Source organism: Electrophorus electricus, chromosome 11 (assembly GCF_013358815.1).
Source record: "Electrophorus electricus isolate fEleEle1 chromosome 11, fEleEle1.pri, whole genome shotgun sequence".
Lineage (NCBI taxonomy): Eukaryota > Metazoa > Chordata > Actinopteri > Gymnotiformes > Gymnotidae > Electrophorus > Electrophorus electricus.
In genome coordinates this window covers 13007015-13020000 of record NC_049545.1, presented here as the reverse complement: position 1 = coordinate 13020000, position 12986 = coordinate 13007015, and the positions used below count along the sequence as shown (strand labels likewise).

General features: G+C 43.8%; 1 protein-coding gene across 4 annotated transcripts in view; it reads right to left on the bottom strand.

Moving 5' to 3' along the window:
• LOC113572761 (protein quaking-like) overlaps nucleotides 1-12523 on the bottom strand; it is a 64281-nt gene extending 51758 nt beyond the window's left edge. For 3 of the 4 annotated variants that reach the window (XM_035531797.1, XM_035531799.1, XM_035531798.1), the window contains exon 1: nucleotides 11723-12522. In XM_035531797.1, coding sequence (XP_035387690.1) covers nucleotides 11723-11864 — 142 coding nt within the window. In that variant the 5' untranslated portion in view covers nucleotides 11865-12522. Of the gene's footprint in view, nucleotides 1-11722 lie in introns of all 4 variants that reach the window. The other variant, XM_035531796.1, reaches the window with a different exon arrangement.
• Between the last annotated feature and the right edge of the window lie 463 nt (nucleotides 12524-12986).

Here is a 12986-nt window from a genome sequence, read left to right as displayed (position 1 = left end):
CAGACATGACCCCTGAATCAGCCTTCTGCAACAGGACTTACTTAACTTTCTGAAAATCGTTCCGTGCTGCTAGAAATAAACAACGGATCATCAGAGAGTGTTCCGGCTGAGTGGGCGGCTGGTGCCAGAGAACGTCCCGGCAAATATGGATTCTGGCTAATGAAGGTTAACAGCCGCGCTGGGCGGCGGGAGAAGGGGAAAGGACTCGGACGCGGGTCCTTCGCTGCGGAGGAGTAACGCGCGCACGGCCCATTAGACGGGCATGGCTCTCGGAGTGGGACGTGAGCAGCATGTCGACGGCGAGAGCTGCAGGTGGGCTGAGGGTGGGGCGACGAGAGAAGGGGAGGAGCCAGGCGCCCTGCGCCCGGAAGGCATGGGCTCGCTGAAGGCCCTCCCGGGATGCATGAAGAGGCGAGGGTGGGAGAACGTGGAACGCGCTCGCTGCATCGGAAGCGCCGGAGGGGAGGGAGAGGGCGCCGTTGGACCGGTGACAACACTGTGGAGTCAGAGATGCTATCTCTATCTGGACGCAGCACAAAGAGCATTGTGATACCTCTAGACTGTCTTTAGATTTCAGAAAATACATCTGTCTGCAATTAAATTCAACTCCATGTGTGTAGTGGTAACTGAGTAAAGACTGGGTAGGGGTAAAATTTACTTTAGCCTAACCAATATTAATGAATATCGCACAAGTCCTGTTCTCCCGTCCTCTGTTGTATATGAATTCAGCCCTGTACGTTGCTCTTGTCTAAGGTCCTGGATCTACTAAACAGAAGTAAAAGACAGAGATGCTTTCCATTGCAGAGAATCAGACATGGACATCAAAGGGACTAAGGGGTCTGTGTGTGCTACTTAGATACAGTGTATGAATGAGTACGTGTGTGTGTGTGTGTGTGTGTGTGTGTGTGTGTGTGTGTGTGTGTATGATTATCTTGAGCTTCCTCTTCACACATGCTGCCTCAGGAGCTGCTGACACAAAAGAAATGAAGATTCTCATCGCGAGGCTCTAATATGCGCCAGGAGAGACATTGTGCCAGCATGCACAGGGAGCCTAGGATATGGGCCACTCTGTCATTGGAGCCCGTGGCGCACCGCCTGCCCCGGGCTCACGCTGCAGGCCCTCACCGGGGACGCTTGCATGCGCCGAGCACAGAGGAATCGGATGAGGCTGAGCGGCGTTTGATACTCACGCAAGTGTCGAGACGCACTGAGACGTTGCCGGCGCAACAGGAAGGCGGCGCCGAGGGATCACGCACAGGGCGGAGCGTGGTGCGCACGGCCACTCTGCTCTGGCTCCTCCCACTCGCCACGTCTTAACTGCCCTGCGCTGTTGCAAAACGGGGTCAGGGGTCAACAGCTTCACGCTGCTGTATGGGCCATGGCAGACGTTGGCCGCTCTCAGGACAGCAGGCCGCTCTTGTAACGCTTGCCAAATGACCGAGGGACTCGTCAGTTGCGTCTGAACTGCCAATAAACAGCGCAAAAAAAGACTGACAGCGCCAGAGGGGAAAAAAAAGGAGTCGGCAGTCTTCGTGAGCTGGCGCAGCTCTGACTAATAAAGGGCAATTATGGATTAAGCTTCATGAAGCTATTAATGAGAAAATTTTGGGCTGGAAACTGACATTCTATAAAAACGCGAGTGAGTCATTAGCCTTTAACAAAAGATTAAGATGCACATTTGGCTGGTAAAGGGTGTGAGCTAAATCATAGTAAGAAGGTGAATCGATCATTACTGCAAGATGGCTGGATGGCTTTTTATCTGTATTAAGCAGATGAGCCTAATGGATGGCACATTAGGGGGTCCCTCAGAGTGTCCTTTAAAAGGTGGCTGCCTGGGCCCAGGGCTGCAATATTTGAAGATCATTCAGAAGTGGTGGCGTGTGAGTGTGTGTGTGTGTGTGTGTTTGTGTGTGTGTGTGTGTGTGTGTGTGTGTGTGGGGGGGGGTCTAATTAAATGTCTTTCGTGCACCTTGAACTTTGGGCTGCTGATGACAGTAAACACATCAATCTTTTTTGTTCCTCAAGCAACAACAATCCTAGATCTGCCCAAGCATTAAGGCAGCATTTGGCGCAGGAAGGGAAACAGCCATCAGACAAAGAGCCGTCGAGCTCACAGCCAGACAGGCATGCCCACACTGTCGTTAGGCACAAAGGTACGCTGCATCCTCTCAAGTTCTGTTCGGTGCCCATTAATAAATGTTAGTGTCAATATTCACAGTAAATATCAGGCTACACTAGGGCTACACAATATTTCATGTTTATTAGCCCAAAATGGCACAGCACAATACTGTGCTGAATTTATACCTACAGTTCAGCGGGATCTACACAAACAGCGGTATGAGCTCATTCCACACTGAAAATGGTACTTCAGCATCAACAGCAGAGCACAATATTCAAATTAGCTCTTAACTAATCATAATGTTTTCTTAAGGTATATTTTCTTTGAGTATACTGACCAATCTCAGGTGTTCTGAGTCCCATCATCCAAAAAGCATATGCAATTCTAGTCTTAATAACAAAGGTCACTCACCCAACACGCCACATCAAGGCATTTAAATATTTAATCATAAGGCAGTTAAATATTTTGCCAGGCATATGGCATTCAAATTATGTAGCAGTATATCTATATTGTGCCGTAATCTATATACTAAAGGCAGATTAAGTTTAGAATATGTAGTACTTCTGTATCAGAGTGCCCTCTGAACTACACTCTATATCTGGCCAAAGAATCTAAATAAACAGGAAAATAAGATGGTTGACACCTCATGATGGATATGTCAAGCCCAAGCGCAACAGAAACTTTACAAATCCTATAGACTGGCGCTCCTTTTTAGGGCCGAAAGATGAGGATGGCGGCAGACAGGAGAGCAAAAGCAATTGATATAAATGTGCTCAGATGCTGCCTTTTCTTTTCGCCCTCTTACCTCGGGAATCAATACGGCTCTGTCTGAGGCGGAGGACTCGATTCGCATTCCTCTCTGTCGCTCCGCCGGCCCTGCCAGCGGGTCCTGCTCTGCTGCAGTGGCAGGCCCGGAGACTTACTCAGCGCTCCGTGAGAGACTGTTTCAATTACACAGAGTGCTTTTAAAATGAGAGATGAGGACGCGTTATAAAGCTTGACGCTGATATATTCACTAATAATGACGGCATCACAGGAAGCCAGTCATAATGATCAGCGGTAATACGCAGGGAGGCTAACAGAACTGGAAGTGGGGCGGGGGGGGGGGGGAACTTGATTGATTTTCCCTTAAAATTAAGTGTTGTGCCATGGGTAAGACAATAAATAAAGTACACGGCACTATGACCCTGTGACCCTGTGACCTTCACACTGTCAACCATTTACCAGAGATAAGTGTCTGTCTGTGTGTGTGTGTGTGTGTGTGTGTGTGTGTGTTCGCATCCTACTCTTTCAGTTGTGCACATTGCACCTCTTTGAGTTACGCTGTATCTGGGGAGCGATAATCTTAAAGGAGTCTAAAAAGTTTGCCAATTACAAATAGCCAGACCTATGATCTTTGATTCGCTTTAAGCCTCGTACATCAATAGCACACAGGCTCAATTACCTTGAAGCACAAAAATAGCCACTGCTGGCTTTCAGAGTTTCTCAAAATATCACAGCTGGCTTTAAAAAAACAAAAACAAACAGTAACAGGCACTAGAGAACCACACTGGGGTTGATCTCTGAATCTCTCTTGTAGCCTACCACAGCACAACCACGTCTCTATAACACAATGCAGACACACTAACGTGTGAAATCACACCATATGACATTACAGCATTACAGCATTGTCCAAACTACAGAGCAGGTCACTGGTCGACCGCAGCTGTCACTCGATTCGGATGTTTTAGCGCTCGTGCAAAATCATTATTCAGAACTGTTCTGAAGGCAGCTCTGTCTTGGAGGCAGAATGAACCTAATTGGTTCAGACTATAACTAATGTCATTCAAAATAACACTGGTTATAGGAGCTTATCTTTAGAAAACTGGGCACTATTTTAATTGTGATTTTGCCTTTTGGTTTTAATCACTTCTTTTTATATGGGTTTAGTTTGTTATGAACCTACCTAGCAGGCTAGCTAGCCTCTAAAATCGTATCTTCTTTAATAGCGTCTTTGTTGTTAGCTAGCAAGATGTTGACGCTAACTGCTAAGAGTCCTAGCGAAACGATGACAACTTGATAGCTTGCTTAATGTGCTGTATCTGACAGAGGCCATGTTTATGTTGCTTCTTTCTTTCTTTTTCTTTTTAAACTAATGCTCTGTTTTTACTTGTTGATGTTGAAAAAAATAAAACAAAACAAAAAAGAATTACAACCTGCAAATGCAGCCGTGTAAATGTTGCCATGGTGATAATGTTCCTTCTGAGGAGGCTGTAGAATGATATATAAATGCTCTGCAGCCTCTGAGGCAGATATTAAAGTGGAATAATACATGATTGCTGCCTCCAATGCAGTTATTAACATGGAATAGTATATGACACCTGCCTCTAAAGCAGGTATTAACATGGAATAGTACATGATTGCTGCCTCTGAGGCAGGTATTAATGTTGAATTGCACATGGCACCTGCCTCTAAAGCAGGTATTAACATGGAATAGTACATGACTGCTGCCTCTGAGGCAGGTATTAATGTTGAATAGTACGGTCCCGGCATGAGAATGGTATTTCTGCTCATATATTGGACAATGATGTTAGCCACTATTTTATCCTAAAAAAGTGTTTTGAACAGATACTAATGCGTCTAACAGTGGGACCTAATATCTTCGTAAAAGTTTTTTTGTTGTTGTACAGGAACAGTATGTTTAGACTTAAACTACAAGCATGACTGCTTTGGTTCTGCTGACTGCAGCACTATGTTCTTATACTCTTGCTCTTAAAGTCATTTCTAGCTGTCATAGCAGAGGAACCATGTGGTATTTGTAGTGTGGCATTTGAAAACTCCCGCCCACTGCTTGTTAACCAATCACATTAATCTCCGCCCATTGATTGTTAACCTATTACATTTGTTCTGCCTCCAAGGCAGCTGCCTTCAGAACAGTTTTGAGCAGTTATTGTGAACATGACCCGTTTTAGCCCTGCTCTGCCAGCAAAAGGGCACATAGGTTTTAAATATCCCATTCTTGACTTCCGTACTATCATGATTCTCATTACTGCTCCTGCCTGCTACAGCAATTGTTCTTGTACTTCAGAGAAGTACTTGCTTTGCCACAAACCGTTTGTGAGCTCGATTTTTCTATGCAACGAAAAGCATTTTAACTGAATAAAAACATGACACAAGATGCTGAGAAAGTCTCCTCCTTAGAGAGTTAGGGCAGGTGAAATCTTCAGGACATTCCTGAGCTCTTCCTTTTGCTCCCCTAAAAAACTCTTAATGCACAACAGCTCTTTTGTTCTTTCTATCGCCACAAAGTGAGAGGCTCTCTCCAGATAGGACAACCCTTTCTCAACTAGGGATATTATCCGAGTCAATTCAGGATAAATCGACTTTGACCCCACTGTAACGCCTCTGAATTAATTAATTACTCCAATTAAGTGATGAATGCAGCCACTTAGGCTAATTGTTAGAGGATCCATAAAGGGCTCTCGGGTCCCCATGGGGCTTCTGGGAAGCTTTGGAAAGAAAAGTGCATTTTGCTTTTTAGCAGTCAAAGTCATCAGAATCATTCCTCTGAGTGAGATTATCAGTCCTTGGCAGGCCTTTCATCCTATCTGACTCTCTGTGTGCGATTAATGATCCCTGTTAGAGTGCTTATCCTGTCTGTGTAGTGATACAGTAGCTGGAACAGCAGGAGTGGACCTGTTTCTCTGGGTAACCACTGCTGTGGTAAGGTTGTCATTCATCAGTGGATTTCAAGGACATATTGATTCAAACTCACTCTTCTCTTGTGGGCAATGGAATACAACATGGAGTACTAGTAGTAACAAATAACTTAATAGCTTAAGGTAGATAGTAATAGCGTAAGGATTAGGTAGGTTTAGATAGTGATAGTTTCAGCACTGGGGCAATGACAAACATGAAAACACACTTAATTTATTTCTACCATGTTTTAAATTCCCTATTGAAGCATTTGGCATTTGATGCAAACAATAGAACAAAGAAATTATGTCAGCCATGTCTTTACTGTGTCTTTGTCAAAAGTTGAAAATTAAGTAATTAAGTCATACAAGACAAAAATGTCTTTTAAGGAGCAGCTTAATCAAAATGGTTGCAAATAACATTGCTTAATCTTTAAATGGAAATCCCAAATGTCAGATATTGCTGGTGTTCTGAAAGCTGCATAGAAATATTATGTTTATAATTCATTACGCAAACCGTGGTCGACCTGGGTATTACACCAGCCTAGTGCTGCACATTCTCCTCCTATTACAATACTTTTTTGGGTTGTGACAGCACCTCAGTTCTCTAAGGGATTGTGCAGCACAGCTCGGCATTATGGGCGATGTAGAGGCCGCCGTGGACGCTCCCCTGATTAAATTCATCACCTTTTTACGGCACGGAGTGCCTGGCTCAGCACAGCTGCCTGCTCCTGTTGTCCATTGAGGGCATTCATCTGCACTAACGGGGAGGGTGGTGGGATGAGGGGTGAGGTGAGGCGAGGGGGGGGGCATTGGGGGGGGGGGGTTAGGGGTTTACATTCAGGCTGTGCATCAGCTAGCACCCGACGTGTCTGCTCCACACGACTGCGCGTTCACACGGCTCACGGCAAACATGCCGGGGCCAGTCGCTGAGCTCACGCCTCACTGCCCTGTTATATCGCACAGGCCAGAGCACCGTTTCGCCTGCGTGGACAGTACACGTTGCCTATGCACATGCCACAGGCCGCTAGGAACGCTCAGCGTGATGTCGTCTAAAAGCAGCTCCTCGGTGGCCTCGTTAAAAAAAAAAACTTCAATAATAGAAATATTTATTAAAATAAAACCATGTGACGACAACTCTTTTTACTCTGTTAGATGAAATAAGCTAGCAGAAGCAGTACTGGCAAACAGGCCTGCTGGAAATACGTAGCTGAGCAACAGTTTCTGTCTTCTCCAGTAATATTACAAACAAGATAAGCATGGATCATGGACAAAAGCACCACACACCCACACAGACACACACAAACACACACAGACACACACAGACACACTTACACCACCCCACCCCCAACTTATTGGATATTATAGTTCCAAACACACCGCAGGGGATCTCGTATACACATTTCTCACGGCGCTTGCCCTCTTCTGAGATAACGCTGTGCTGTACCATCGATGATGCCACTGATCTTACTATCATGTTGTTTTTTCCCATTTTCGTCCTCTCACAACAGCACATATATAATAACAGCGCCTGGCAGAAGACACCATCCCAGAGCCTTAGGTATGATCAATGTAGTGAGCCTGCGCAAGCTGTAGATGATAATTCACACTTTCTCCCTCCTACGAGGGTGGAGGAGTGCTGAGCTGGGCAAAAAAGCTGGTAATTTAGCATTGCTTTGGTGATATCAAGGCAACTAAGGCACAACTACAGTGACAGACAGTGGATATGTGTGTGAAACACAGTGCCCATTAACCTGGCTTCCATCTCCTGTCACATTGTGGAAGAGGGGATGGCCCTCAATATCTGCCTGCACGTCTCACTAAAGGAACAGGCCATGCTGTTCGTGGTGTTGTGCCTGGACTTGGGCACGGTGAAATTAGGCCAGTGTGAAATACTTTTCACCATCATTGACTTAACAATTTCTATTAATAGAGGTGTAGAATATCCTGCTAGCATGCCCTTTATCTCTTTCTGTCCCCCTTAACACTCTCTCTCTCTCTCTCTCTCTCGCTCTACTATCAGTGGAGTTATATCTCTTGGTGTCATATACTGGGGCCCGGGGTTCTGTGCTTTACAGGCCTCGTGCAGGAAGGGCCAGTGATCCTCACATTGTGAGCACACGTCTTGCTAACTGTCATCTTTGCATTATGGGTCTATGTATATTGACACTTCCTTAAATTGCAATATTTGCCACAAATGAATTGATAGCCCACATACACTTAAAAGTTTTCATATACTGCCATGCCACTGAAAAAAACTGTATTTATATTTTGACAGACCCCTACAAGACTATGTCACTCAAACTTTCCTTAAATCAGTTAAGAAATAGGAAATGTGTGTGACTACTAAGTATACAGAAGACTTCCATCTATACGTTTTCATAGTTCTTAGATACACTATATGGACAAATGTATTGGGACACAACCTTTAATCATTTAATTCAGCTGTTTCATTCAGTCTTATTGCTACAGGTGTATACAATTGAGCACCTGAGCATGCAGTCATTCTAAAGAGTTCAAGCATGTTACTGTAATAGAATACCATTGTTGCAATAAGTCAGTTCATGAAATGTCTTCCCTCCCAGATATTCCACGATGAACTGTAAGTTGTATTATTGAAAAGTGGGAGTGTTTAGGAATCACTGCACATAAAGTTACAGAGCGGGGTCACCGAGTGCTGAGCCGTATAGTGTGTAAAAGTCACCAATGCTTTGCTGACTCAATAACCGCAGAGTTCCAAACCTCCTCTGGCATTAACATCAGCACAAAAACTGTATGCCAGGAGCTTCATGGCATGGGTTTCCATGGCCGAGCAGCTGCATGCAAGCCTTACATCACCAAGCACAATGCCAAGCGCCGGATGGAGTGGTGTAAAGCACGGCGCCACTGGACTCTGGAGCAGTGAAAATGTGTTCTGTGGAGTGGAGAATCACACTTCTCTATCTGGCAGTCTGATAGACAAGTCTGGGTTTGGCGAATTGTAAATGCAAAGTTTGGTGGAGGAGGGATAATGCTATGGGGTTGGCCTAGGCCCCTTAGTTCGAATTAAGGGAAAACTTATTGCTTCAGCTTACTAAGTTGTGGGAACAGTTTGGGTAAGGCCCTTTTCTGTTCCAGCATGACTGTGCCCCAGTGCACAAATCAAGGTTCATAAAGACATGGTTGGGTGAGTCTGGTGTGGAATGATTTGACTGGCCTGCACAGAGCTCTAACCTCAACCCCATCAAACACCTTTGGGATGAATTAGAACCGAGACTGTAAGCCAGGCCCTTTCGTCCAACATCAGTGTCTGACTTCATAAATGCTCTTCTGGATGAATAGGCAAAAATTCCCAGATATTCCCCCCCCAAAAAAATTCCCAAAATCTTGTAGAAACCCTTACCAGATGAGTGGATTTTTTTTTTTTATATGTGCGGGGGTGGATGGTGGGGGTGGGGGTGTCCATCTCCTTATTATTGCCTTTTGATTTAGAATAGGATGTCATAAAAGCTCCCGTAGGTGTAATGTGTAGGTACCCCAATACTTTTGTCCATATCATGCATACTGTACCTCCACTCCAAAATCATGAGCTGTGCTTTAGTTCTAAAGTAGTTAATAAACTACCTCACTGTTAATAGTATTGCATCTTTCCATTGATAAATTACTGTTCCTTCATTTTCACCATTTAGTGAAGGCCAGCAATTAGAAATGTCATTTTCATAATAACCACTGAAAGTAACACAAAAGCATTCCCCAACTAGCTCATTTGTTTTGTTTTGTTTTTAATGATGAACAGGTGTAATTGGAGGGTCTGTAACAATGACTGTGTAAAGACGGGGCAGTTTTTAAGATTTGGGTAAATCCTTAAGGCATTAAACACTAATATGCCTCTCTCTCTCTCTCTCTCTCTCTCTCTCTCTCTCTCTCTCTCTCTCTCTCTCTCTCTCTCTCTCTCTCTCTATATATATATATATATATATATATATATATATATATACACTCTAAATAGACCATTATCACACAAATATTCAGAGTAAAAGAGTAAATCACAGAGTATGTAATAAATATGAGACTGTGCACATTGACCTTTCTCAAGAAAATCTAGTTACCTTTAATCGGCCAACATTTGAGCCATAGATTGACAAATAAAAAATGCAATTCATTTAATAACACAATTGTGCGAACTCGGAAATTTTGTTCAACAATGTAACCACTTATATACGGATTTTCTTCTTACAATGACAGGGACTAGCATTTCTTGGAGGGCAAGAAGGATTTTCAAAAATACTGAGACTTTTATTTGTCTTTTACAAGGAAAAAGAAAGAACACAAGCTCCCAAACCACCTCAGAGGTATAGGCTCAAGAATGAACGCCAATTTTTTTCTCCGATATTTCCCGTTCACCTCTTCCCGACTGGGTCTGTGTTGTCTGGACGCAGTACTTAGAAGTCAGGATGGTGCGAGAGGAGCCTCTCCCTTCGACGCGGGGGTCATATTGTGCGATAAAACAAACTGTTGCCCCGTCGACGTTACAAGTTATTTGGGCAGCGGTTGACAAAAGGTTTGAACTCCAAGAGGACAAGCGTTTGAGACCGACGGATCATAAAAGGGTATACGTTACAGTTTACGGTATGCTACTGACAACTACTGATAAGCCTTGAATCTCAATCTTTCTATTGCATGTTTTCCGCGGGTTTTATACTCCCTTATGGCTCGTCGCCTGACGCGCAATAAAACATTTACAGTCAGAGCGCAAGAAGAAAGGCTCCGTTTGAACGAGTGATATATAAACCCCATTAACAACTGTATAAAGTTTGCAGCGGAGAAGGGATAAAAGGTTTTCATAAAGATTTAGAAACGAGCCCCCTGGTTCCACAGCACTCGAAATTCCCACCAGTATCTACAAAGCGCGGTGGATCTGCCAGCAATTCCCAGGATAGCGATGCAAGCCCTTCCAATCCTTCCCTCAATGATATATAACCTCTTCAACCTGATCAAAACAGTCGCAATTATTGAATTGCTCGAAAATATTTACATGACATGAAAGAGCTTAAAATGCATTCTATATAACGTATCAAGAATACATTTCTAGAGAAAGGTATGCTTCATTTAGATATGGAAATTAATTTCAAACAAATACAAAGATTTGATGCGCACTGAATCAGTACACCGTAGCCGAGCCATTACGATCGAATATGCCCTATAGCCACAGACTACAATACAACTTTATTCATCCCCTACAGCAAAAGTTCCCCTGTACTTTTATATATATATATATATATATATATATATATATATATATATATATATATATATATAGTCAATAGACGATAATTAAAATCATTAAATAATTAAAAACGTGCCTGTGTCTAATTGTTGATGTTAATTGCCATGGCAAAGTCGCCCTTTATAATTGTGCCACGATGCAGAGCTTCATCTGAATGTAGTAACAGTTATGATAATCTCATAGCTAGAGTTTGGTAAAACTGTTCTCGGCCGAGTTCTATTTATTTTCTTTTACGAGCTCAATTTCATAGGTTTCTTATAAAACTCAATTATACGCAAAAATATTTCTGTATTTAATTCAGGCTACTATTTCCCATAAAACCCGACGGTTTCAATGAAATTTTGCGCCACAGGTTCTGCTTTTGCAACACTCGACTGTGCGGTGTCGCTCCAAGCATAAACTTGAGCAGAGATTTTAGCTGAACGGTGGCGCAAGTCGTGCGATTCCGCTCCGCATTGGCGAAACATTAGGCCGGTGGCTATCTCAAATGACCACGAAAGGGCTGTGAACGCCAAAGGCATTAAACGGTAGTCTAATAACACATCGTATGTCCAGAGACTAGCCCAGCACTGCCGTTTGGAATTGTTCGTCTCAGAAAGCTCATCACATTCCGACGATCCAAGACGCCTCTGTACTCGGTATTAACGCCTCGTCGGTCGTTACCTTCGTCGAGGAGCCGTTCAAGGTGGTTGAAGATGCCACAGAAGTTGGGCAGGCTGCTCATCAGTTTCTTGTCGTTCATAAGCTGCATCAGATAGTCTGGGGTCGGCTTCGGCTTCTCCTTCGTTTCCATTTCCCCCACCATATTCCAAGATAATCAAAACTGAGGCCCCAGAGTACACAAAAACCCAAAATAAATACGTTTAAGTATAAATATTAAATAAAGTATAAAAGAAGCAATAGAAAGAAACAAGTGTTTGTCGCACTTCGAAGGTCTCTTGTTCGTATACGCAGTAAAAGCTGGTGTCTCCTAACGCTGCTGTCAGTATCTTTACGCGCCGTACTGCAATTCCCCTCCTCGCACCGACAGGGCAGTTGACAAAATGAATTAAATCATACAAAAATAAAATGTACGGGGGGGAGGGGGGGGAGAGGTAGCCAGGTCCCTTTTCAATTTCCCCCAATAAATTCCACAAGTTCCTACGAACCAAAAGGCAACTCCCCCGTGCCCCGCGCTCTTCTAAAATGTGTTATTTCGTGCGATTTGTCCTTTACTTCCTTTTTTAGAGGCAGTTTGAGACGGCGAATGTCCTTGTCCCCGAGCTGCCCGGAGCTTCCTGTGTGATGTTTATCTGTCCGCACACTGGAAACGTCTGTCCCTCCTGTCTCTCGTTCTCGGTAACGGAGCTTTTTCACGGAGACTGGCGCTCGCCCCGTTGTAACCGTCTAGCTCTGCTCCGCCTGGGCTCGCGAGCCCGTCACATGATCAAGCTGCACAGTCGAGTCCCTCTAGCCCGAAAGCATGCGCTCTCCGGAACCGAGTGCAGGGGGAGGGAACACACACACACACACACACACACACACACACACACACACACACACACACACACACACACACAGTTTTGAAATGAGTTACTCTGAACTGCGAATAGATATCGCAACCATTTATCAAGAGACTGCCCTCAGAGACATTCACTTCAGTAGCACTTGCAAATTGCCGATAATCTCAAATATCTTATTTCTAGGTAATTTATGTAAAATCGTCTATACTAACTGTTCTACAAAATTAAGTTTTTAATCTGACGTCTGCGTTTCTATGTGTTGGCCACCAGTGGGCTATTGCATAGGAGCCGATCAGTAATGAATAAAGACTAAGTTACTGTATTACAATATTATATGAACTCAGTAATATGTATTTAAGCAAAATGTGGGATAATATTTAGGCTTTTAAAATTAATCATATTTATTTGCGAGGAAAGAAGCATAC